General features: G+C 44.0%; 2 protein-coding genes across 2 annotated transcripts in view; one reads left to right on the top strand and one right to left on the bottom strand.

The window, feature by feature from the left end:
• Positions 1–4,344: 4,344 nt before the first annotated feature.
• On the top strand, positions 4,345–21,196 carry Pdha1 (pyruvate dehydrogenase E1 subunit alpha 1). Its single transcript, XM_006973236.4, has 11 exons — positions 4,345–4,525; positions 9,469–9,528; positions 10,167–10,340; positions 12,818–12,944; positions 13,746–13,837; positions 14,557–14,649; positions 15,739–15,894; positions 16,141–16,212; positions 17,225–17,292; positions 18,738–18,846; positions 19,490–21,196. Exons 1-11 carry the CDS (start codon positions 4,469–4,471, stop codon positions 19,652–19,654), a joined length of 1,173 nt encoding a protein of 390 aa, XP_006973298.1. The 5' UTR covers positions 4,345–4,468; the 3' UTR covers positions 19,655–21,196.
• Map3k15 (mitogen-activated protein kinase kinase kinase 15) overlaps positions 20,407–21,321 on the bottom strand; it is a 131,420-nt gene continuing 130,505 nt past the window's right edge. The window contains exons 27-29 of the mRNA XM_006973268.4: positions 20,953–21,053; positions 20,800–20,876; positions 20,407–20,479 (exon numbers count right to left, since the gene is read on the bottom strand). Of these exons, the coding sequence (XP_006973330.3) occupies positions 20,407–20,479; positions 20,800–20,876; positions 20,953–21,053 (251 nt within the window). The remainder of the gene's footprint in view (positions 20,480–20,799; positions 20,877–20,952; positions 21,054–21,321) is intronic.

The raw sequence follows: 21,321 nt of genomic DNA, 5'->3' as shown, positions 1-21,321 counted from the left end.
CATGTTCCAAAGTCTTTCTACAATGGGATCTGTGGTCTCTTTAGGGGTTATGAGACAGGGGAGGGGGCATTAAAACAGTATAATTTTTTATGGTAATGGAACAAATTATTTCTCATCAACCATTTCTTTGCCTTTTGTCGAGTATGTATACAAAGGCAGAGAAAAGGCATGATTCTTTTTCTTTACCAGTTGCCAGAAGAATTATTATTGATCAGATCTTTGCTTCTAGGACTTTCTGAGGATATAGTTAAGACCACTCAACTTTGACTTCTTGGTGTTTGTGTTTGTGATTCTTCCTTTATGCCGAAAATCATAGTTCCTAATGACATTTTTTTGAGATAGGATCTCATGTTGTCTATCTGTTGTCATTAGCTGAAGATGACCTTGAACTTCTCACCTTCCTGTCTCCAACGTCCAAGTGCTGGGATTACAGGCTTGAACCATCGTGACAGTTTTATGCATTCTTGGGAACTGAACCCAGGGCTTCTTGTATGCTAGGCAATAACTCTACTACCAATTAGCTATATTCCAAGCCCCAATGGCATTAACATAATTATGCCCACTTTGTGTATGCACGCGCACACACATGCAAGAATACATTTGAGTGTCTGCCTGTATTTAGCTTCAGATAATAACTGATGGGGTAGGGGTAGCCTTGGATTTAATCACCAGCACCAATAATAAAATCTAATGGGATCCCACCCCTAGATAAAGAACCACTGACACCTAATGACTTCTGAGAGAGAGAAAATTAGCCTTTCCCAGGGATGAGTTCTCTAACTGGTTATCCAAAACAAAGTGGTCATCTCTGAAATCATACACAAGCCACACTAAATGGACTTATCAGATGGTATTTAATTTTTTTGCATATGTGTAATAATAATAATAATAATAATAATAAAAAGAGACCATCAATTAGAGGGAGGAGACATGAGAAAAATTGGAGGGAGAACAGGGAAGGTGGAGAGAAGGGATCTAATTATATTTTAACTTATAATTTTTCAATAAAAATGTAATTATCAAAGCCAGCCTGTTCTACATAGAGTTCTAGGATAGCCAGGGCTACATAGTAAGACCCTGTCTCAATAGCAACAACAACAATAACAATAATTAATGGTAAGTGATAATAGTTTATATATATATTTATATTTATTGTGTATTTACTATTATATATTATATCAATATAAAACAGTGCATATAATATTTTCCCACTGAGGAGGAGGTATAGCCACTTTCCTAGGTATTAAGTAACTCATGGTCTCTCTCTGTAGGTTATGCCAGCAGCTTCATATATGATTATATTGGTTTGTTGCATTTTATTGCCATTTTATTTTATTGTGTGCTATGGTTGTGTAAAGCCTTCACATATCTGTTCTGCTATCATAAAGGCCTCTAGACCTAATCCCTCTCGCAGCATGGTGCCAGCACATTAAAGACAGTTCTGAATGCTGACTTTTCTAGTTTGGATTGTTCTGTTTTCTGGTGGGGCTAGGCGGGGAGACAACCACGAGCACATTAAGGACTGTGGAGCACAGAGTAAGTCCCGAGTGAGTGTTGGTTGTTGACACGAATGCAGCCATGTTCAGGATCCCATGCCTTGGACCGGTGGGTGTGGCAAAGCCTTCCCCAGATGAGGCTCAGAGGGACAGCAAAGCTTTTCTCTGGCAGAAGTGCAAGTGTTGCCAGATGTGTACAGAAACTGTCAACCACAGCTTCCTCCTCCTGGATGACTGTAGCCTATGACTGCTCCCCTAAGAGACCTCCTATTCATCAGTGTACCATAAGTCCTATTCCTTATTCATCTGCGTCCCATATCCCCACTGCTCTGATTCAGATGTATAAAATAAACACACTGAGGTTCCAGGTTGCTGTTGCAGCTGCCGACCTCCATCAAGATGAGAAAACCTACCAGATCCCAGCTTTTCTGTTATGTGTATCTGTCCTTCCCCCATTCCCTCATCACCCCAGTTAGGTCAATTCCCAGAGCTGTGCAAGGCATGGCAAAGGATCATGGGTTGCCTAAAACTCAGCTTGATTAAGAACTTTAAGGAAATTTGCAAAGAAAAAGTCAACAACAGAAACATACAGGATCTATAAATGGCCATAGAAACCCACCATAAACTGGAGAGTGCTGGGAGATGGATTAGAAAGCAAAGTCCCTCGTTTCCAATTTCATCCAAGATGAAGGAGCCTTCCTTCCTCAAGACTTTCTCTTCCTTGGGTTCCTGCCTTGGGCAATTCTTTCTTCCTCTCCCTGACCCCCCCTTACATAGGCCAGGTCCCTTTGTGAATGTTTTAGCACATATAGTATTACTGTAGCCCACAGTTAACCACAATTACAATCTGTTCCCACTTGCTAGTGTCACAAAGCACCTCTCCCTTTCAGTTTCTGCGCATGTGTGCACGTGCCTGTGTATGGGTGTGTACATCAAAGGACGAGTAACCGGGATCAGTGCTCTCCTTCCACATGTACCTAGGGATTGAATTTATGTCCTCAGACTTGGTGGCAAGTGTCTTTACCTGTTGAGCCATCTCCATGTAATTTTTGCAAAGAAAAGAGTAACAAACGTACTACAGTTATTAAACCACTAGTTCCCTTGTTTCTCCATGGTAGTTTCTCTAAGGCATTAACCTTGGTAATGATAAATTTCTTATTGGAAGCTATTTTGTCATAATACAAAGGTCTTGTGTCTCATTTTTTTCAGCCATTAGTTTTAGCATCTATTGATAATTCTTACCTGCAATGGTGACTACATCTTTACCATGTGATGATTCCCACCCTCTCAGTCTGTGTATATTTGCATGTGTGGAGGTCAAAGGTTGATGTCGTGTCTTCCTCAATTACTCTTCATTTTTTTGTTTGAGGCAGGGTCTCTTACTTATCCCAGAGATTACCAATCAGCTAGACTGACTGACCAGCGAATGCCAGGGAGCCTCCAGTCTCTGCTTCTCCAGCTCCAGGATTTCCAGCCTCAGCGGCTCTGCCCCATTATTTCCAGCATTTCTTTTACAATAATGAATTGGAATTCCTTTGTAAGGAAACGTTGTTCTCTTACTCAGCTATGTAGTTGTGAAGGATTCGTGGCTCTTTCTTTCCCATGGGTTATAATGTACCACAATCAGCACACATTTCATCTTTTATCCTCTGCGGATGACGGACCAGGACAGAGCAGATGACCAAGATGTCAGTTCAAGGAAGAGGGGAGAAATCAGTCAAAGCACGAGGGACCTTGTAAGAACTTTAGGCACTTTCTCCTTCCATGCTGCATTGATCAGGGGGATCATAAATTCAAATAGTACAGTATCTTTTATCCTGGGTTCCCTAGGGACCTCACGGAAATGGTACCTGGCATTTGAGTGGAAAAGTCAACCTCTGTTTCTCTGATCCAATGATAATTTGAAGTTAACTTGTCAGTCAGCATAAAGTCCTACACTGTGGCTAATACAGTCCAAACTTTGAGGAATCATCTGCACATTTCCCTTGTTCTCTTAAAGTCGTGTGTCCTAATCTTTCTAGTGTTTGGGTAACAATGACAAACAGGAGATACGGGAATCTGCCTTTTCCCAAGCATAACAGACAGAACAACTGCTTGTCCAAAACTGAGGCCCCCATGAAAAGACGCAAGCTAACAGAAAGTCAAAGAACAAACAAGTGCTAAGGCTGCACTCTTATACTTCTATGGTCAATTATTAATATTTGCTTTCACTTACTTATTTTTATTTTTGAGACAGTCTCTCGTTAAGTAGCCCAAACTTGCCTTGAACTAAGTAGCCAGCCTGACCTCCAACTGTAGGTATCATCTTACCCCAGCCTCGCTCGAGAAGGAATGACAGGCATGTGCCACCACACCCAGCAACATCCAACATTTAACTGTTAAATCTGTTTTTGTTATTCTCACCCAAGTCAACAAGGGCAACATTTTGCAAGGCTGTGTGATCTTTTAAAAGACAAATTAGTGGCGGAACCGTTTCTAGAAACCAGATGGTCAGTCTTTCAGGCTCTGACACGGCGGCTTTTCTGTGTACCGGGACAAGGCTGTACAGCTGCACCACCAGCCCGACTGGGCGAACAACAGGACCCGCCTTCGCCCCGTTTTCGCTGGCTTGTGATGCAGAGTGCTAGAGAAAGGGCAGGCCTCCCTGAACCCCCACTTTCCCACGCAGGCGCCCTGGGGTTCCCTCCCCCCTCACCCGCTAGCCGCATGGTGACGGAAGGCGCCCACACCCCACCTCTTTTTTGGTTAATTCTTTAATGGGCGGTCGCAGGTTCCTTAGATGGGCGGAGTCTTCGCCGGCAGCCATTCTAATTGGCCCGCAGACTGGCGCGGCGTGTGATGTCGTTCCGACTCCGTCACTGCGTTTAGGGCGTGGTCTCGGCTCCGGGCGCCTCAAGGAGACTTGGGGACGCCCGAATCACTCCTTTTGAGTGCCCGGGTGCCGCGGCCACCGCGTGGGTCTGCTGCGCTCCATGAGGAAGATGCTCGCTGCTGTGTCCCGCGTGTTGGCAGGCGCTGCGCAGAAGCCGGTGAGGCCGCCTGATCCCGGGAGGCTGGGGTGGGGCTCGAGCCGGCCCGAGGAGGGGCGGGAGGAGGGCGGGCCGGACCCTCGGAGCGCGCGGCCGGGTGTCGGGGACGAGCTACGGAGCTCGCGTGGGCCCCCTGAGCGGTGCGTGTCGCCACGGCCCCGGGAGGAGCGGCTTGAGGACGGGCCCGCTCCGCCGCGCCTCCCCCAGTCCCCGCTGGCAGAGCTTCTCGCCGGTTCCCCAGCAGCGCCCCAGAACCGCCGGTTGCTTTAGGGACACCGGGAGGTGGAGCTTGGGTTTTCTCCAGCCTCCATGGGCTCCGCTGACTTGTACTCTCCTTGTAATAGCTCTTGGCCGAGAAGCCACGTAAGATGAAATACAGAGCTCCTAGTCCCGGGAGTCGGAGGTTCCGTGCACACCCCGACTAAATCATTTACTAGGCTTGAGCCCTTACCAAGTACCAACAAGAAGCAGGGAGTTTTTTTTTTTTTAATCGTCCCAGGGCCCAGTTTCCTCATCTCTATAATGGAGATACTAAGAACGCTACCTCATGGGATTATCTCGACTCGGGGAGTTGGCACGTGTGCCAACCTTTTCTGCCTGGCACCTGGCATGTACGGGTGCCCAGCTGGGTGAGCGTTTGTGGATCACCAGTGCTTGGTTCTAAGTAGGGTTCAGACGGGGTCAGGCTCACGGAAAACGAATTTCCTCCACTCCCTGCTCATCTGAGCTTGTTTTTGGCAGTCAATTTTAGAGCAATCGGGCATAACCCAGAGGAAGCCGCCTTTACCCTTAAACACACAGAGGCTTAGAGTTCAAAGTAGCGAAGGAAAACAGCAGCAATGGTTTTCGGAGGGTAGGGATTAGAGGTTAAGACTTAACTTATGGCCCCGGCTTTAAAAGGTGTCTAACACCTAAGTTTTTAGCATTTTGACCTCTAGCCACACAGAGGTTGCGTTTTCTTGGTTAACTTCCATCAGGCTTTGACTTGTAATTCTGGTTTTATTGATTTCTTAAGGATTTGATGCAGTTCTGCCTCGTTTAGGGAGGCTGTGGAAAGGTTGAAACTGGACTTCTCTAGGACTTCCATTAAGTAATGGAAAAACACCGTTTGACTGAGTAAATGCTGTATTCATGTTTGAATTGGTAGTAAAGCATACTTCTTAATGTGTCTTTGCATATGTGTATGACATTTATTGAGTTCTTAGTATATGCCCTGAATTCGGCCAGAATCTTCACAGGTGTTAAAACTTCATTATTAATTTTTAATTGGTTTGAGAACGAGTTTCCTGTGTGTGTGTAGAAATCGTTAGTTGAAATTTGTTTGTAGCATGGACCCTGGACATGAAATAAAGTTGAAAACTAGAAGAAGCTTTGTTCCCCATAGCTCTTACTAAATCGAAGTTTCAAGAAATTGAATTAGAATCTGAAATCAGTACAAAATCCTACCTTCCATTTTTAAGACAGGTGCTCCTATTTTGTAGTATAGAGGGCAATAGGAGGCTGAGAACACCCTTAAGTCATTGTTAGAAGCTAGACACTAACCTTAGGTGTATTGCTTTGTCTGAAAGTCAAGTTTACCATTTCCTTTATTAACCTTACAGGAGGAAAAAATTGAATTCTAGAGTTGAATTCACCATAGAAAGAACCTAGTTATTTTCTCACTTGGTGGTGGTATGGTGTAAACTCCAGTAGCTGGCTTTTTAATTTTTTTAATTTTTATTTATTTATTTTTTTTTGAGACAAGGTCTTACACTATGTATCCCAGGCTGGCCTGAAACTCAGATCTGCTTACCTTCTCTGCCTCCTGACTGCTTGCATTAAAATCTATGTCACCACATCCGGCATGCTAAGGGGGGGGGGAGGGGGGGACGAGCTTGACCTGTCTTTGTCTCTGTGTCTCTGTCTCTTTCTGTAAGGAGCTCGCTGTAGCTCTGGCTGGCCTCCAATCACAGATCTGTCTGTCTTTGCCTTCTGCTTGCTAGGATCAAAGGTGTCCTCACCATGCCTGGCTGTTAGTTTTCTTTGTTACTAAACTTGCTAATTAGCAACCATTCCTGAAGCCTTTCAGAATGTTGAACCAAGTTTCACCTTTAATCTCAGAGTAGACCACTAAACTCTAATCTATCTTTTTTTAATGGTTTTCAATTCTAAGTAATTGCAGATTTCTTTTTTATTTCAGCCTATGTAACACAAAATAGCTCCATTTTTGGTTTCTCATATTATACATGTGAGAAGACTTTAAGCCTTGCAAAAAGATCCTTCCTTGCAAAGAGTAAGCAGTGGCTAGTTAAACTTGTATAACTAGAGCTGCTGTGGCCAAAGATACTTAGGGGAGGGAAGAAGGATTAGGCATTTGCTTTTTGATAGCTGAGATACTATGCCTAAAGTTAATCCCCTATCCTCCTCTGAGGCCGCTGCCTGCTTTGTACCTTTCCACCCTTTTTTAATTATTTCTGCCCTTAAAATTAGGAAAGCGTGGGTTTTTCTTTTCTTGAATAAGTTGTTGAAGGTCTCCAAGGAGTTTCATGAGAGACTGAAGTGTAGCTCAGAGATAGAACATGCACACACATACAGCATATGCAAGGTCCTGCATTCAATCTCCAGCACTCCAAACCCCCCCCCCCCCCCCCCCCCCGCGCCCCCAAGAAAACCCAACAGATATCCCATTTAAAGAGAATTCCTTTTGGTTGGTTTTTTTTTTTTTTTTTTTTGTATTTCTTCCTCACAGGATTTCTCTGTGTAGCCTGGCTGTCCTAGAACTCAAACCAGGCTGGCCTCAAACTCAGAGAGATCCGCCCACCTCTGTTTCCTGAGTGCTGGGATTAAAGGCATGTGTCACCATGCCTGGCTCTATAAACTTTATCTTTGAGAAAGAACTTATCTTTGCTACCAGTGCCTGGCTGTTTTGTGAATGAAAAAAATAAAAAGGAAAGGCCATGACTGCTCCTGTTTATGGTGGAGGAGTTTATTGTAGACGTGTGAGAGAGCGTAGTCAGAGGCAGGGACATCTGGGAGAGTCCAGAGTGAACACGACCAGACTGAGCAGGGCCATGTGGGGAGAGGGAGAGGGGGAAGGAAAGAGAGAGAGGAACCCGGTGCAGCAGCCAGGAGGCAAAGGTACAAAAAGCGTGAGTAATCACAATGTCTGGATTATGTAGGGAAGAGCCTCTGGGGGAAGGGCAGCTCAGTCCCTGGGCTGGAGAGTTCAGGGTAGAGGGCTGGGGACTGAGGGCTGCTGGGAGAACCTGGCAGGCAGGTCCAGCTTTGATATGTTAATAGGTACCTCAGCGTTTAGGGGCGGGGTGTTGAAACTTAAGCTTAGTCTCTGCCTTCGATTGTTCCCCAAACTAGTTTCTGTAGTTGTATCTAGAAAGTTATTTTGCAATAGAGTAGCTATTTCTGGCTCTACAAAATAATTTTAACTGCCAGAAAAGGAGCACAATCATTTGTTTGCTACTTGGCTGGTCTCAGGTTTAGTTTTTTCTGCGTTTTTCTTCATTTTAAGATAGCTATGTTTACACATTCTCTGGACCTCTGATTTAACTGAAGCATCCCTCACTGGTATTTAGTTAGATTCTCCGTTACCTTTTTGGCTTTCTCAGATAACAGCAGAGCAGTTACCATATTGTGCCCTCCCCACCTTGTGTCCATGGCTTTGCAAATTTCCCTGGTTTCAGTTACCTGTTGTCAGATGTGGTCTGAATATTCTCCCAGAAAAGTCTCAGAGAGAAAGAACTGATGAGTTTTAATCTGTGTGCTATTCTGACTGGAATGACACGGTCTTATACTGTCCAGAGTAGGATGTAAATCATCCCTTTGGCCAGGTGTCCACTCTGTCTACTCCACCCGTACCCAGTTGTTCCTCACCAGGAGTCGTCCTTGATTATCATCAGATAATCAGGCTCCTTAGTGTCACAGTCCTTGCACATGGAATTAAGTGTTAGCAGTGGTTTGAAGCCTCTACTGGGGGTCTAAGACTATACCCCGTGCATAGATAATAGAGGCTACTGCATGCCTGTAATTCCAGCACTGGGAGGTGGAGGCAATGGCGGGGGGGGGGGGGGGGGGAGAGAGGGAGAGGGAGGGAGGGAGAGAGAGAGAGAGAGAGAGACAGAGACAGAGAGAGAGAGAGAGACAGAGAGACAGACACGATCTTAACTCTCCCTGTTGGCGTGTACACTTGGAGGTATAGCTCTCCTGCTGACCGTAATTCTTCACCAAGGTCAAGTCCAGTGCTGCAAAGTATATTGGGTTACAGATTAAACATGCCTTTTTATGGGATCTGATAAATATGCTTCACGCCTCCAGGAAAAGAAATGATACTAGTTTACAAAGTATGTGGAAATGTGGCTAGAACCGAATAATTGTGTTTTTGTGGAAGAGCACATAGAATGTTATTGTTGTACTCGGGTTTGTTCAGTTGTGAGGGTAGAAAGGAATCATTAACTCTAAGTAGTAATAGCCACTCAAGCCAGTAAGGGGAGTACTGTTTTAAGAGAACATTCTTCAGTTGTGGGGCTTCAAGAGGAGCCTTCTCAAGATTTAGACTGCTCCTGTTACAGAATGGCTGGCCCAAGTCCATTGCTTTTAACAAGCATCAACATGACTAAGTTTTTATTTTTCCTTCATGGGTATAGGTCATAGAAAATTAGCTTGCCTTAAATAGGGATTAACAGATAGTTTTATTTGAAGTATTTTCAAATAACCCTTTAAAAGCCCACACGTAGTCTAGTTTCTTCAATTTGACTGTTAATTGTTGGTCTCGCTGCTTTGGAAACAGTGGAAATGGATAGGTTTGGCGCTGGGCCATCTTCCTTTCTGCTCTCCGATAGTGACACGGCTGCGTTTGAAAGCCACGGTTTAAGCATGGAGTCATGCTAGTAATGACTCTGGACAGTAAAAAACAAAAGCAATGACTTCATTTGCATCTTTTTGTTTTCTAGGCAAGCAGAGTGCTGGTAGCTTCCCGTAATTTTGCAAATGATGCTACATTTGAGATTAAGGTAAGAGGTGTTTCACTTTGTTTCTAGTTTCTTCACAGGTACAGTCCGATACAGTTTCACCTTCAAGGGGTATTCTGATACTGGTGCTTTGAAGGTGGGGTCACTTTCTTTAGAATATTCTAGAATCAAGGGTTCAGAGAAGTTTAGCAAGAATAACTTGCTGGTATTTTAAGGGAGACAGGCTTTAAAAATCTCCTGGCAGGGTTGTCCACCCTCTTGACTTTGTGACATGGCATCTACATATATGTATCCTGGCACATGGTCCTACTTGAGCCAGAGGTTGGCTGTACCTGGGGTATGGGGTGGGATTCAGTGGAACGGTTGAGGATGACAAATTTAAGGAATCAGAAGCATTTTGAAGCAGCACCGTTTTTGTTTTTGTTTTAAAGGCAGAGTTTCCTGGAGTCGGGTTAGTCTCCAGCTCTATCTAGCAAAGGATAACCTTGAACTCTTGCTCCTCCTGCCCTCAAGTGATGGGATCAAGGCGCTTTATCACACAGTATTCTTGAAGCACTGCTGAGGCAGGCGTTTCTTTGCTGCGGTTGAAGTTGTGTTTTATTTGTGTGGAGTTGGATCTTAGAATGAGTGGGCGGTATTTGTGGAGTAGTGACCAGAGGATGACCATCTTCCCATTTCAGAAATGTGACCTTCATCGGCTAGAAGAGGGCCCTCCAGTCACCACAGTGCTCACCAGAGAGGATGGGCTCAAGTACTACCGGATGATGCAGACTGTGCGGCGAATGGAGCTCAAGGCAGATCAGCTGTATAAACAGAAGATTATTCGTGGTTTCTGTCACTTGTGTGACGGGCAGGTAAGTGGCAGGTTTGGTAAAGCCATGCATGTCATTAGGAAGATTTCTTTCTGTATGCCTTCTTTCCCCTGCCATCTCTTTACTTCCCCTTAAACCTAGACTTTTAAAATGGAAAATCCACCATTTAGTGACTTGTTTTGTTGTGTGTGGGTATGTATGTGCCACCCTTGTGTGTGTGGGGGGACAGCCTGCAGGATTTGGTTCTTCCCTTCTACCATATGGGTTCCGGGGATTGAACTCAGGCTGTCCGTCCGGCTTAGCAAACCCACTCACTCCCTGAGTTCTCTCTGTGTGTCTGCCCTCCCGCTGTCCAAGCTGGCCTGCAGCTCCTGGAACTTGACAAGGCTGCTTCATCCCCCAGAATGCTGGGCTTGTAGGCATGAGCCACCACACTGAGCCTTAAATATGGTTTCTGTTTATTGGTTTCCACCCTGCTTCTTGGGTCAGAGGGATTTGTAGTAGGGATTTCAGAATAAAAACTAGAAAGCTTGGACCCACTATGAATTGTAGGCATAAGAATTCATTCACACCTAGTATTTCTGAATCTTCTGTTCTTAGAATTTTACAGTTTTAAATTTGCTGGAAGCCCACTCCTCTATACTGTGTGCATTTTTGGGTAAAAGGGCTATTTTGTTGTTTTATGGGTGTGTGTTTTAGTTACTTCCTTTTGTGATAAAACAGCTAACAGAAACAACATAAGGAAGTGTTTCTTGTAGCTCACAGCTTGCAGGTGCAGTCCACCTTGGTGAGGGAAGTCGTAGCAGTAGGAACTGACGTAGCTGGTCACATTGACTCTGCAGTCAGGAAACAGGGATGGGAAAGCTGCTGCTCCCCTTGCTTTCTCCTTTTTTATTCAGTCTGGAATCCTAGGCTATGGGGATAGTGCCATCCTCATGGAGGGTGGGTCTTCCCACTCCTGCCCAAGAAACTTCTTCACAGACATGCCCGGAGGTCTCCTAGGTCACCGTTGGTTAATACCCATCTAGTTCTTCCATTCTCTTTTCTCTTCTCTCCCTTGTGCCCTGGAAGTCCCGGTATATAAAGGGCGGGTCCAAGCTAAATTGTGTAAAGCTGTTACTTAATGTCCACCTCTCCTAGGCAGTGTCTCCTTGTGGAATTTACCGTAAATCAGGAGGAGACTTGCATGTGGGCTGTTATCATTGTTAGTCCACCTGGGACTAACAATGGGCGCCCACCTGGGTGGTGTTTCCTGTAGTCCTTGAAAGTGGCTAAGAGAGATAATCTGATTCCAGAGAAAGCCTTTCCTGAGGCTGTTCTCCAAATACCTGGAATGTGTATGTCCAGAGAGTGATCAGTTTACACTGTTAGTCCTTCTTAGGTGAAAGTCAATTGGGAAAACTATGAAGGCACACATGATTTTCATAACAGAATGCAGCTGATATATAACAAGCCAAGTAACACCAAAAACTCCTTGGGATTTGGCTTCCTCTGGAGGAATTCCCTGATTCCTCCAGGTAGTGACTTTGCCATAACCAGCTGAGTTCTTACGATATTCCTGAGGCCCGCAGCACAATACTTTTGGCGGGACAATGGCCCTGGTCAGATGTAAACGAATGAAGAATAAACACAGCTGGGGAAATTTATCCAATTACCCCAAATATATAAGGAGAGTTGTGCCCAGTTAATGATTAGTCACACCTTGAAGGAAAAGCCGAATAGGGGAAACTCCAATAGCACACAAATTCATTGCAGGATACAGCTAATCCATTCAAAAGCAAACATCACCAAGACTCCTTAAGTCTTGGTTTTCCTCTGGAAAAGTCCATAACTTTTTCCAGGTAATAGCTTTGCCAATATTAGCTGAATTCCTACTTCCTAATTGTGTGGCTGGCAGCAGGGTAGAATAAATGAGTGAAGTAAGCTATGTATAACAGAATCTGTACAATGGTAAGATGGGTCAGTGGAGAGTTGGGATGGTTCTGCCCCACCCAGAGATGCCATGACTTGGTTCCAGTCAGTGACTTACATGTTGAAACACAGAACTATGGCTTGTTTTTCATGCATTCTATCAATTTTTTAATGTTGACATGTGGCTGGTAGATGATATTGTAAAATTCTGTCCAGGCTAAAGGAAACAGCACATTTGTGGATTGGCAATAGCTTCTGGTTTGGACCTTACCCTCTACTTTGTTTTTTGATGAAAATTAGTCTTTTTTTTTTTTTTGAGTTACTAATGACAGGTTTACTGATCCATGGGTTTTATTTGTTTTTGGTCTGTTTGGGTTTTTTGAGACAGGGTTTCTTTGTATATCTCTGGTTGTCTTGGAACTCACACTGTAGCCCAGGCTGGCCTCAATCTCAGATCTGCCTGCCTCTGCCTCCCGAGTCCTGGGATTAAAGGTGTGTGCCACCACTGCCCAGCTTGATCTGTGGCTTTTTAAAATGTTGACTCTAATAGAAAGTTGTCATTCAAAAATGAATAATGGCATTGCTTCAAGGTTCTTCTTTTCCTACAGGAAGCCTGCTGTGTGGGCCTGGAGGCTGGCATAAACCCCACCGACCACCTCATCACAGCCTATCGAGCACATGGCTTCACCTTCACTCGGGGCCTGTCTGTCCGAGCAATTCTTGCAGAGCTAACAGGTTTGCTGTGGATACCCATAGAGGGATAGTGAATGGAGGAAGTTTTCAAATATCTCCCGTTAAGTTGCTAAGCATTTAGAGTTAGTAGTTAAAAAAACAAACAACAACAACAAAAAAACCTTAGAAGTTTCTTTATTTTTTGGTTTTTCGAGTCAGGGTTTCTCCATGTAGTTTTGGTGCCTGTCCTGGATCATCTCACTCTATAGACCAGGCTGGCCTTGAACTCATAGAGATCTGCTCTGCCTCCTGAGTGCTAGGATTAAAGGCGTGCGCCACTGCCGCCCGGTTTAGGGGTTTTGTTTTTGAAATATAAGCCTTCTGGTGTGTGTCCTCTCTTGTGCCTTTGAATAAACTATTTATGAGGTCATCAGGCCTCTCAGGTGAAATTAGAAAAGCAGAGCCCTGTAGAGTGGGATAAAGTTTGCTCTCACTAAACCATGAGAAAAGCTAGCAGGGAAAGTCAGTTGGGCTGAAGTACTTTGTGAAATGTAGGCAGGTTCTAGATAATCTGTTCACTATTCCTCTTTTCTGCTACCTTTTTGAACCTTACATTTAGCGTGCCAGTGTAGAAGTCAGGTGTGTGTACTCCCTCTGAACCCAGTGTCAAAAATACTGTGCTAACCTCTGAAGGTAACTGGGTGATTGGAGAGCAGGCACCACTGGACTAGTGTAACCTTCTTACCACAGACAGGGGGACGAGGACGAGTGTTTGCCCCAGGGACGGGTGCTTAGACAGTTGTGCGCTGTTTACTGCTGTGTGTGGTTGGTTTTTCACGCCTGGGTGTGTGCTGCCATTTCTAGGAAGAAGAGGAGGCTGTGCTAAAGGGAAAGGCGGATCGATGCACATGTACGCCAAGAACTTCTATGGGGGCAATGGCATCGTTGGAGCTCAGGTAGTTGAGGAAGAGTGCGTGCATGCATTAGTGTATTTGGTCCTGGCCTGTATCTTCAGGACCGTCTTCACCCGAGAGAACTCCTGAAGGATTTCAATAATTTAGGAGTTTGGTTTGTTTTTACTTATCGCTTCTTGGCTTACCGTTTGAAGGATTAGTAAGTAGATGTGGGTAGTGATTTAAAGTTGGTTGTTTGGGGTGTGTTTTATGAGTAACAGTCTACAGCAGTGGGGCTAGCTATCCCTTCACCTTTCTTTTTATATTTCAGTCAAACTAATGGCTCATCACCTCACTTCACTCTGACCTTCCCATAGGCAGAGCTAGCACTGGGGCCCAATTACAAGAGAGGGCCTTGTTAAATTGACAGCCTAATAACACATCAGAAGCCTTACTTTCATCAATAGGAAGTCCTCATTCTCCTCACTGAATGAGAAGTGAAACCTAGCAGCATGCACCAATATCCACTACAGTAGGTTTTTATTATCTATAGTATACATCTAGGTTTCCTTTTTTACCTTGTTGGGTGGAGAAATGTGAAATAATATAGGATTTACTCATGTTTTGTTGCAAATAACAGGGTAGGTGGATGGTGACAGGCTGGGAATGAAGACTCGAAGCACTGGTTTAGCTTCCCAGATTCTCTCCAGGAATTGGAATTGAAATGCATTTTCACTCTGATTAATTTCTACAGTTCCTTTCTTGGTTGTTCTTCATGTTAGGTGCCCCTGGGAGCAGGGATTGCTCTGGCCTGCAAGTATAATGGAAAAGATGAGGTCTGTTTGACTTTATATGGTGATGGTGCTGCTAATCAGGTAAGTGCATCTCTTAATTTCTAATAAAAATTACTTTTATTTCCAAGTTGTGACTGGTCATATTTGGATTTACAAAGAAATGGCATTTTGTTTATTAACTGAAATAGCACTCATGTGGCAGACCCATGGGAGATTTACCTTTTGGCATGGGTTACCAGAGCCTTGTAGGGGTACATTTCTGTGAGGAAGCGCCTCTTTGCTTTAATATGCTCTGTGGTGGAAGATTTTTGGTTTTTCGAGACAGGGTTTCTCTGTGTAGCTTTGGGCCTTTCCTGGAACTCATTTTGTAGGCCAGGCTGGCCTTGAACTCAGAGATCTGCCTCCCAAATGGGAAGATTTTTTTTTAAATCTATTTATTTCTAGTTTTGCCTGCATGTACGTTTGTGTACTGCAGATGTGCCTGGTGCCAGTGGAGGTCAGGTCCCCTGGACCTGGGGTTAAGGATGATTGTGAGCTGCCATGTGGGTGCTGGGACCTGAACTTGGGTCCTCTACAAGAGCAGCATGTGCTCTTAACAACTGAGCCGTAGGTCCAGCCTCACTTGTTAAATGTGTAGCCCATTACAAACCAGTAGTGTGATACAGAGACTCTTACTTTCTTGGACTCCAGGGCAATGTCAGATTGCCATCATGTCTGAACCTTGGCTCTTGGTTTCTTTGCTCATCCTGTCTTGGTCTCAGTAATCCCCAGTCTCTGGAAGGCACTTAGTGAGACCCTGTTGTAGATGCTGAGTCTCAGATGCCGCTGGTTCACTCTGATTATCTGGTCCAGTGAGTGTCACAGATTAATAGCAGAGTGTAAAACTAATTGGTAGTTTAGCACTGAGTGCTTTTCCATGTTCCTCTTGGCAGTGTGTTCTGTATTAGTAGAACCCCCCAAATGGGTACTAGTTGTACAGTACCTGCCACATTTCCCTACCGTAGCCAGCACACGCTCCTTTCCCTCACCACCAGAAACATGTTACAAAGATGAGGCTGGCCCTTGCGCAAGCTCTCTGTGTTAGGAAGAGCAACAACTGTTAGGAATGGTGAAAAAGTCTAGAGAGAGAAGCAGATTAAACCACTCGAACATTTCATATAATACTTTCAGGGTCAAATATTTGAAGCTTACAATATGGCAGCATTGTGGAAATTACCTTGTATTTTCATCTGTGAAAATAACCGCTATGGCATGGGGACGTCTGTCGAGAGAGCAGCGGCCAGCACAGATTACTACAAAAGAGGAGATTTTATTCCTGGACTGAGGGTAAGGCTCCTTATTGTAGAGACAGAACCATTCCCTGTCAGCTAGATGCTCTACAGTTTCATCACATTATGTCTGAATAAGGTCATTAAAAGTTGAATGGGAGGGCAGGAGGTGTGGTTGGGTGGCTGAGCACTTAACTTGCCTACCATGTGGGAGGCCCTGGATTCCATTCATCAGCACCACAATAAAAGTGAAATGGATTTGGGCAGTTTATTTACATTCTGCCCCTCCCACCTTTATTAACAGGTAGATGGAATGGATATCTTGTGTGTCCGAGAGGCAACAAAGTTTGCAGCTGCCTATTGTAGGTCTGGTAAGGTAAGATGAGATTGTTTTTTCATAGGCTTTTAGGTTAGAGGTTTATAATGACATTTATTTCCCAGTTAAAGCCTTTTGGAGACACCCTGGGGTAATGACTAAATGAGCTCTCTGTGACAAGCAGAGTCCAATGAGGTAGCATGACCTTGGCTCATCTGGTAACCATTCCCCATTTCTCTATTCTTGTGTTTCCTTGCTATTTTGCCTGTCTTCACTTTGACATCAGTTTGACAAGCTGTTTTGTCTTTTGGTTTGTTTAATTATGTGTTCCCATCCCTCTATTAATCATAAGCCCCTTGAATGATCAAACTTGGAATCCCCACAATGTCGAATTTTGCTTATATAATAGGCATTCAAGTGCAGTCTGTCTTGCTGCTTTACCTGGCAGTGTATGGCAGTGAGGGAGAGGGAAACAGTGAGGCTAGCTTAAAAGGAGGTTCAAGTAGCTAAGTTGAACTAGTTGTTCTAAGCCCAGAAAACATGCCCCTGCAGTTTACTTCTGGTAAAACTGAGGATGAAACATGATATAAGTAGGTATTAAGAATCAGTCTGGGTGGTGGTGGCACATGCCTTTAATCCCAGCACTGGAGGTGGCAGAGGCAGGGGATCTCTGTGATCTGTGAGTTCAAGGCCAGCCTGGACTATAGAGTGAGTCCAGGACAGCCAGAGCTGATACCCGGAGAAACCCTGTCTTGAAAAACAAAACAAAACAAACAAAAAACCCCACCTCAACCAGTAAACTCTTGACAACTCAGCTGAATATATAGAAGATGGATAAGAATGTATTGGAGCCAGGCGGCGGTGGCGCACGCCTTTAATCCCAGCACTCGGGAGGCAGAGCCAGGCAGATCTCTGTGTTTGAGGCCAGCCTGGTCTACAGAGCGAGATCCAGGACAGGTACCAAAACTACACAGAGAAACCCTGTGTATTGGATGTTGTGGGGATCTCCATTTGAGGCAACAGTTCTTGGCACACATCCCCACAGTCTTAACAATTTATGGGTCTGTTTTAGGGGCCCATCCTGATGGAACTACAGACTTATCGTTACCATGGACATAGTATGAGTGACCCTGGAGTCAGGTAAAATCATGGGGTATCTGAGTGTGATTCCCATGGTGGGTGGGCAGGCTTTGGGACACTTAGAGAAAATGGTAGAGTACATTATCATTGGCTGTTAGAACCAGATACAATTGTTTCACCGGCATCAAGGTGGTTGTTTTGAGTCTTAGTCTGAAAGCAGCCTGAAGATCCCTACAATGTATGTATCCTTATGTGTTAGCATGACCTGTAATTTTAAAAAGAGAGTTATGTAACTAAATTGCAGTAGAGAACTACCAATGTAAAGCAGGTCTGATAAGAGGTTTTGGGGGTCATTTAGTTTATGTGAGCATTACCCCAAATTCAGGCATGGCATATTCTACCTGAGGAGGATTAGATTTGAAAATCTCACTGGTAGGGAGCAGGGCTAACTGGCACATGGAGAGTTTAAGATGTCCCTTTTCCACTTAGCTCTAGCATGTAATTATGAATTAGCAGGCTAGAACAGTTAAAAGTAGTGAGTTTAGTCAAAGTTCAGCCCTTGTAGACTGGACTAAGGCAGCGGGTCTCAACTTGTTGGTCGCAACAACCCTTTCACAGGGGTTACATACCAGATAGTTAATTATGATTCATAACAGTAGCAAAATGACAGTTATGAGGTAGCAATGAAAATAATGTTATGGTTGGGGTCACCACAACATGAGGAACTATACTAAAGGGTCACAGCATTAGGAAGGTTGAGAACCACTGGACCATGGGAAACAGAACAAATTATATGGGAAGTGGATTTTGTGTAGTAACTGTCCCATCATATAGAACCCTTAAGTTTTTCCAAATACAGGATAGGGAACAGTAATCAGAAACCTGGTGTGTTTAGGGATTTGCTGGCCATGCTGCTTTGGGGTCTTAGTAAGAAAGGCAAGGTGTAGATTTCCTGCTTGGTCTGATGCTTCAAAGCCTGTAATTATCACCACTGCCAGCTCTCCCTTGCCCCATCCATGCAACAACTTGAGGTTAGAGGGGTGGAACCTGTGACCCTTTCTTCCAGATCAAAGAAGCAAATTAACTTGGCCCTTGTCAGAATACCAGTGAAGTCCCAAATGACAGTGAATAGCTTTCTATAAAAGATGCCAGCCGGGCGGTGGTGGCGCACGCCTTTAATCCCAGCACTCGGGAGGCAGAGGCAGGCGGATCTCTGTGAGTTCGAGGCCAGCCTGGGCTACCGAGTGAGTTCCAGGAAAGGCGCAAAGCTACACAGAGAAACCCTGTCTCGAAAAAACCAAAAAAAAAAAAAAAAAAAAAAAAAAAAAAAAAAAAAAAAAAAAAAGATGCCGAATAGCCTGCCACCCCTACTAACTTTCCCACAACGACATCAGGATTGGCTTGTTCCCCTCTTTCAAAATTATATTACTCTACTTCACTAAGCTGTCGGGTCACAGGCACTGTTCTTAGGGGTCTGTCACTGCATCTCCCTTCTCTCTCTCTAGTTACCGCACTCGAGAAGAGATCCAGGAAGTAAGAAGTAAGAGCGACCCTATTATGCTTCTTAAGGACAGGATGGTGAACAGCAATCTTGCGAGTGTTGAAGAATTAAAGGTACAGTTGCTCTTGGGGGTCGAAGTCTGGTATTAAAGGGAGGTTCTCGGACCAGTTTCCCACACCTCACAGTGTCACCCCTAGGTGGCCAGAGAGGTGAGTTTTTCCAAACTCAGAAAGCATTCTGATGAGGGGCTATTGTTGAATCTGAAGTCTCACAGGGCTCTTGATTTTTTGGTCTTGCTGCTGAGAAGAGTTGCAGGGCAAAGGATATGATATGGCTTAGTTGGTAAAAATGCTTGCTGTATAAGTAAGGACTGGGGATCTGAGTCTGGATTCCCAGCCCCCACATAAAATGGGCACAGTGGTGCATGTGGACAACCCTGGCTCTGGAGACAGATTCTTCGAGTGTGCTGCCCAGCTGAGCTCTGTGCTCAGCAGTAGATATCCTGTCTCAACAAATAAGGTGGAAAGTAGTAGATGACAATCTGATATCGGCCTCTGGCCTCTCAGAATTCAAGAGTTGAAAGGTAGGTCACCGCCTCAGACTAAGCACATTTGTACAGAAACTATTTCCCCCTTTGTTTCTACAAATATCCTTTGCATTGTACTCCATACACTGTCTTTAAGTGTTGAAGAACTACGTATAATAGTAACAGGTTCTCAGACATGAAAATCTCTTGCATTGGAATCTGGTGTTTAGGAGATTGATGTGGAAGTGAGAAAAGAAATCGAGGATGCTGCCCAGTTTGCTACAGCTGATCCAGAGCCACCCTTGGAGGAACTAGGCTATCACATCTACAGCAGTGATCCTCCCTTTGAAGTGCGTGGTGCCAACCAGTGGATCAAGTTCAAGTCAGTCAGTTAATGGGAGACTGAAATGGATGGCTGCTCATTGTCCACTGTAAGAACTCTGTGCTTTCAACTTTAAGGACATGAAATACCCAGACAAAAAGTCTTGAAAACATGTAAATTAAGGAAGAATAAGTTGCATGCAGTTTATATGTTGTTGTGTGCAGTGTATCCATGTGAATAAGAGTGTATTGGATTTGTATAGGATTTGAAATGGGTAATGCAGAGTTTATAACTTCCCCTCATCATATCCTACACCAGTTACTAAAAGGAACAACTCTGCCATTTTCTGTGGTGTGAGGCATGCTGGGATTAATGCAATGCACAGGTAGAGTAGCAGCCACCCTGCATTGTGGAGGCTGACGTCTGTTGGCAAAGGCTCTATATAATCATGTATTTTAAAATAAAGCTACTTCAAAGGTAAAATAATTTAATTTTCTCCATTTAGACATTTAACAAACATGAACTTGTACTCCCATTGCAAGGCACACTTTTTTCCTTTCACATTTAAGTATTATGCTTTATCTTTCCAGCAGTTGCTATAAGGTATGTTGACTTTTTAAATGACATATACTCCTAAGAATTTAATATACTAGCTCATGGTTGATGTTACATACAATTCTGTTTATAAACAAGGATGGTCTAAATTTATACGTGCTTGGATTAAATGAGCAAGGGTCCTTCTGTGTAAAGGCAGGATTTGTGTGTACAGGAGCAGAAGCTTTGACCATAAGTAGGCAGGATATTTGCGAATTCGTCCAGCTTGGTTCAGTGTGAGGACTCCTGCGTTTGTCTTCTGTGCTGGGAGACTGCATGCCAGAGCCTACAGAGGACACCACCGCTGCAAAACAGGAGTTTCCATAAGAAAAGCAAACTTAGAAACAGCAACCTCCCAAGCAGGAGAAGTACGCATTTGATCTACAGGATTACATTTGCCAGCTACTCTTTCCAATATAATCTCTAACTTATTCAAGTGTGTTGTCTTTGTCTGGACCTGGTGCCATAGGAGTGTTGGTGGCTCTGTGTAGGGTGTGGGCATTTTAAACAAGAGTGAAAAGAGGATTTCATTAAGATTGGAGGAAGCTACCAGCATTTTGTTTTTGTATTTCATTTAAAAATATTCACTAAGACCTATTATTCAAACCATTTGGAAGCTCTTACCGTAGTCTGAGGCACCTTAGGTCTTCCTTAGTAATGTTGTTGAGAATATCAGAAAGTGTATAATCCTCTTCAACAATCTGAAACAATGATTCAGTGTATGAGATAAGCAGCTTCTCAACAGTATCATAGGAATACTTGGATTTAGAAATTTACCTTTTCTATTGTACTGGCATCCACTCCTTGTAGTTGCAACCAGTCTATAAGTTCTCTGTCTGTCCCCAGTTCATCCGGGGGTGCCGGATTCTCCGTACCACCTAGAATGATTCCAGTTTTGTTTTATTGTATAGTAATGTATAACCATAAACTGCTTCAAAACTAACAAAGTGGATGTAATGACATATCCAAATAGAATGTAAATGTGATGTGAAAAGGAAATGAATTAAACTTTTTTGATTCAGCTACTTTTGTAATTCTTGGGTTCCCTTTCCAGAGTTATCTCTGTCTAGAGTAAGTTTGGAATTGGAGATATTGTCAGCCTCATTTATAATGCTTGTTCTCATCTTGAAAGTGTCTTAGCTTAGG

This window comes from Peromyscus maniculatus, chromosome X (genome assembly GCF_049852395.1).
Source record: "Peromyscus maniculatus bairdii isolate BWxNUB_F1_BW_parent chromosome X, HU_Pman_BW_mat_3.1, whole genome shotgun sequence".
NCBI classification, from domain to species: domain Eukaryota; kingdom Metazoa; phylum Chordata; class Mammalia; order Rodentia; family Cricetidae; genus Peromyscus; species Peromyscus maniculatus.
This window is presented reverse-complemented; position numbering and strand designations above follow the sequence as displayed.

Excerpts from the sequence above, each read along its gene's own strand:
- Pdha1 (XM_006973236.4), top strand. The coding sequence starts at position 4,469 with ATGAGGAAGATGCTCGCTGCTGTGTCCCGCGTGTTGGCAGGCGCTGCG. Across the intron at positions 13,838-14,556 it reads ATGGCATCGTTGGAGCTCAG|GTGCCCCTGGGAGCAGGGAT; the intron begins GTAGTTGAGGAA and ends TCTTCATGTTAG. Across the intron at positions 17,293-18,737 it reads ATGAGTGACCCTGGAGTCAG|TTACCGCACTCGAGAAGAGA; the intron begins GTAAAATCATGG and ends CTCTCTCTCTAG.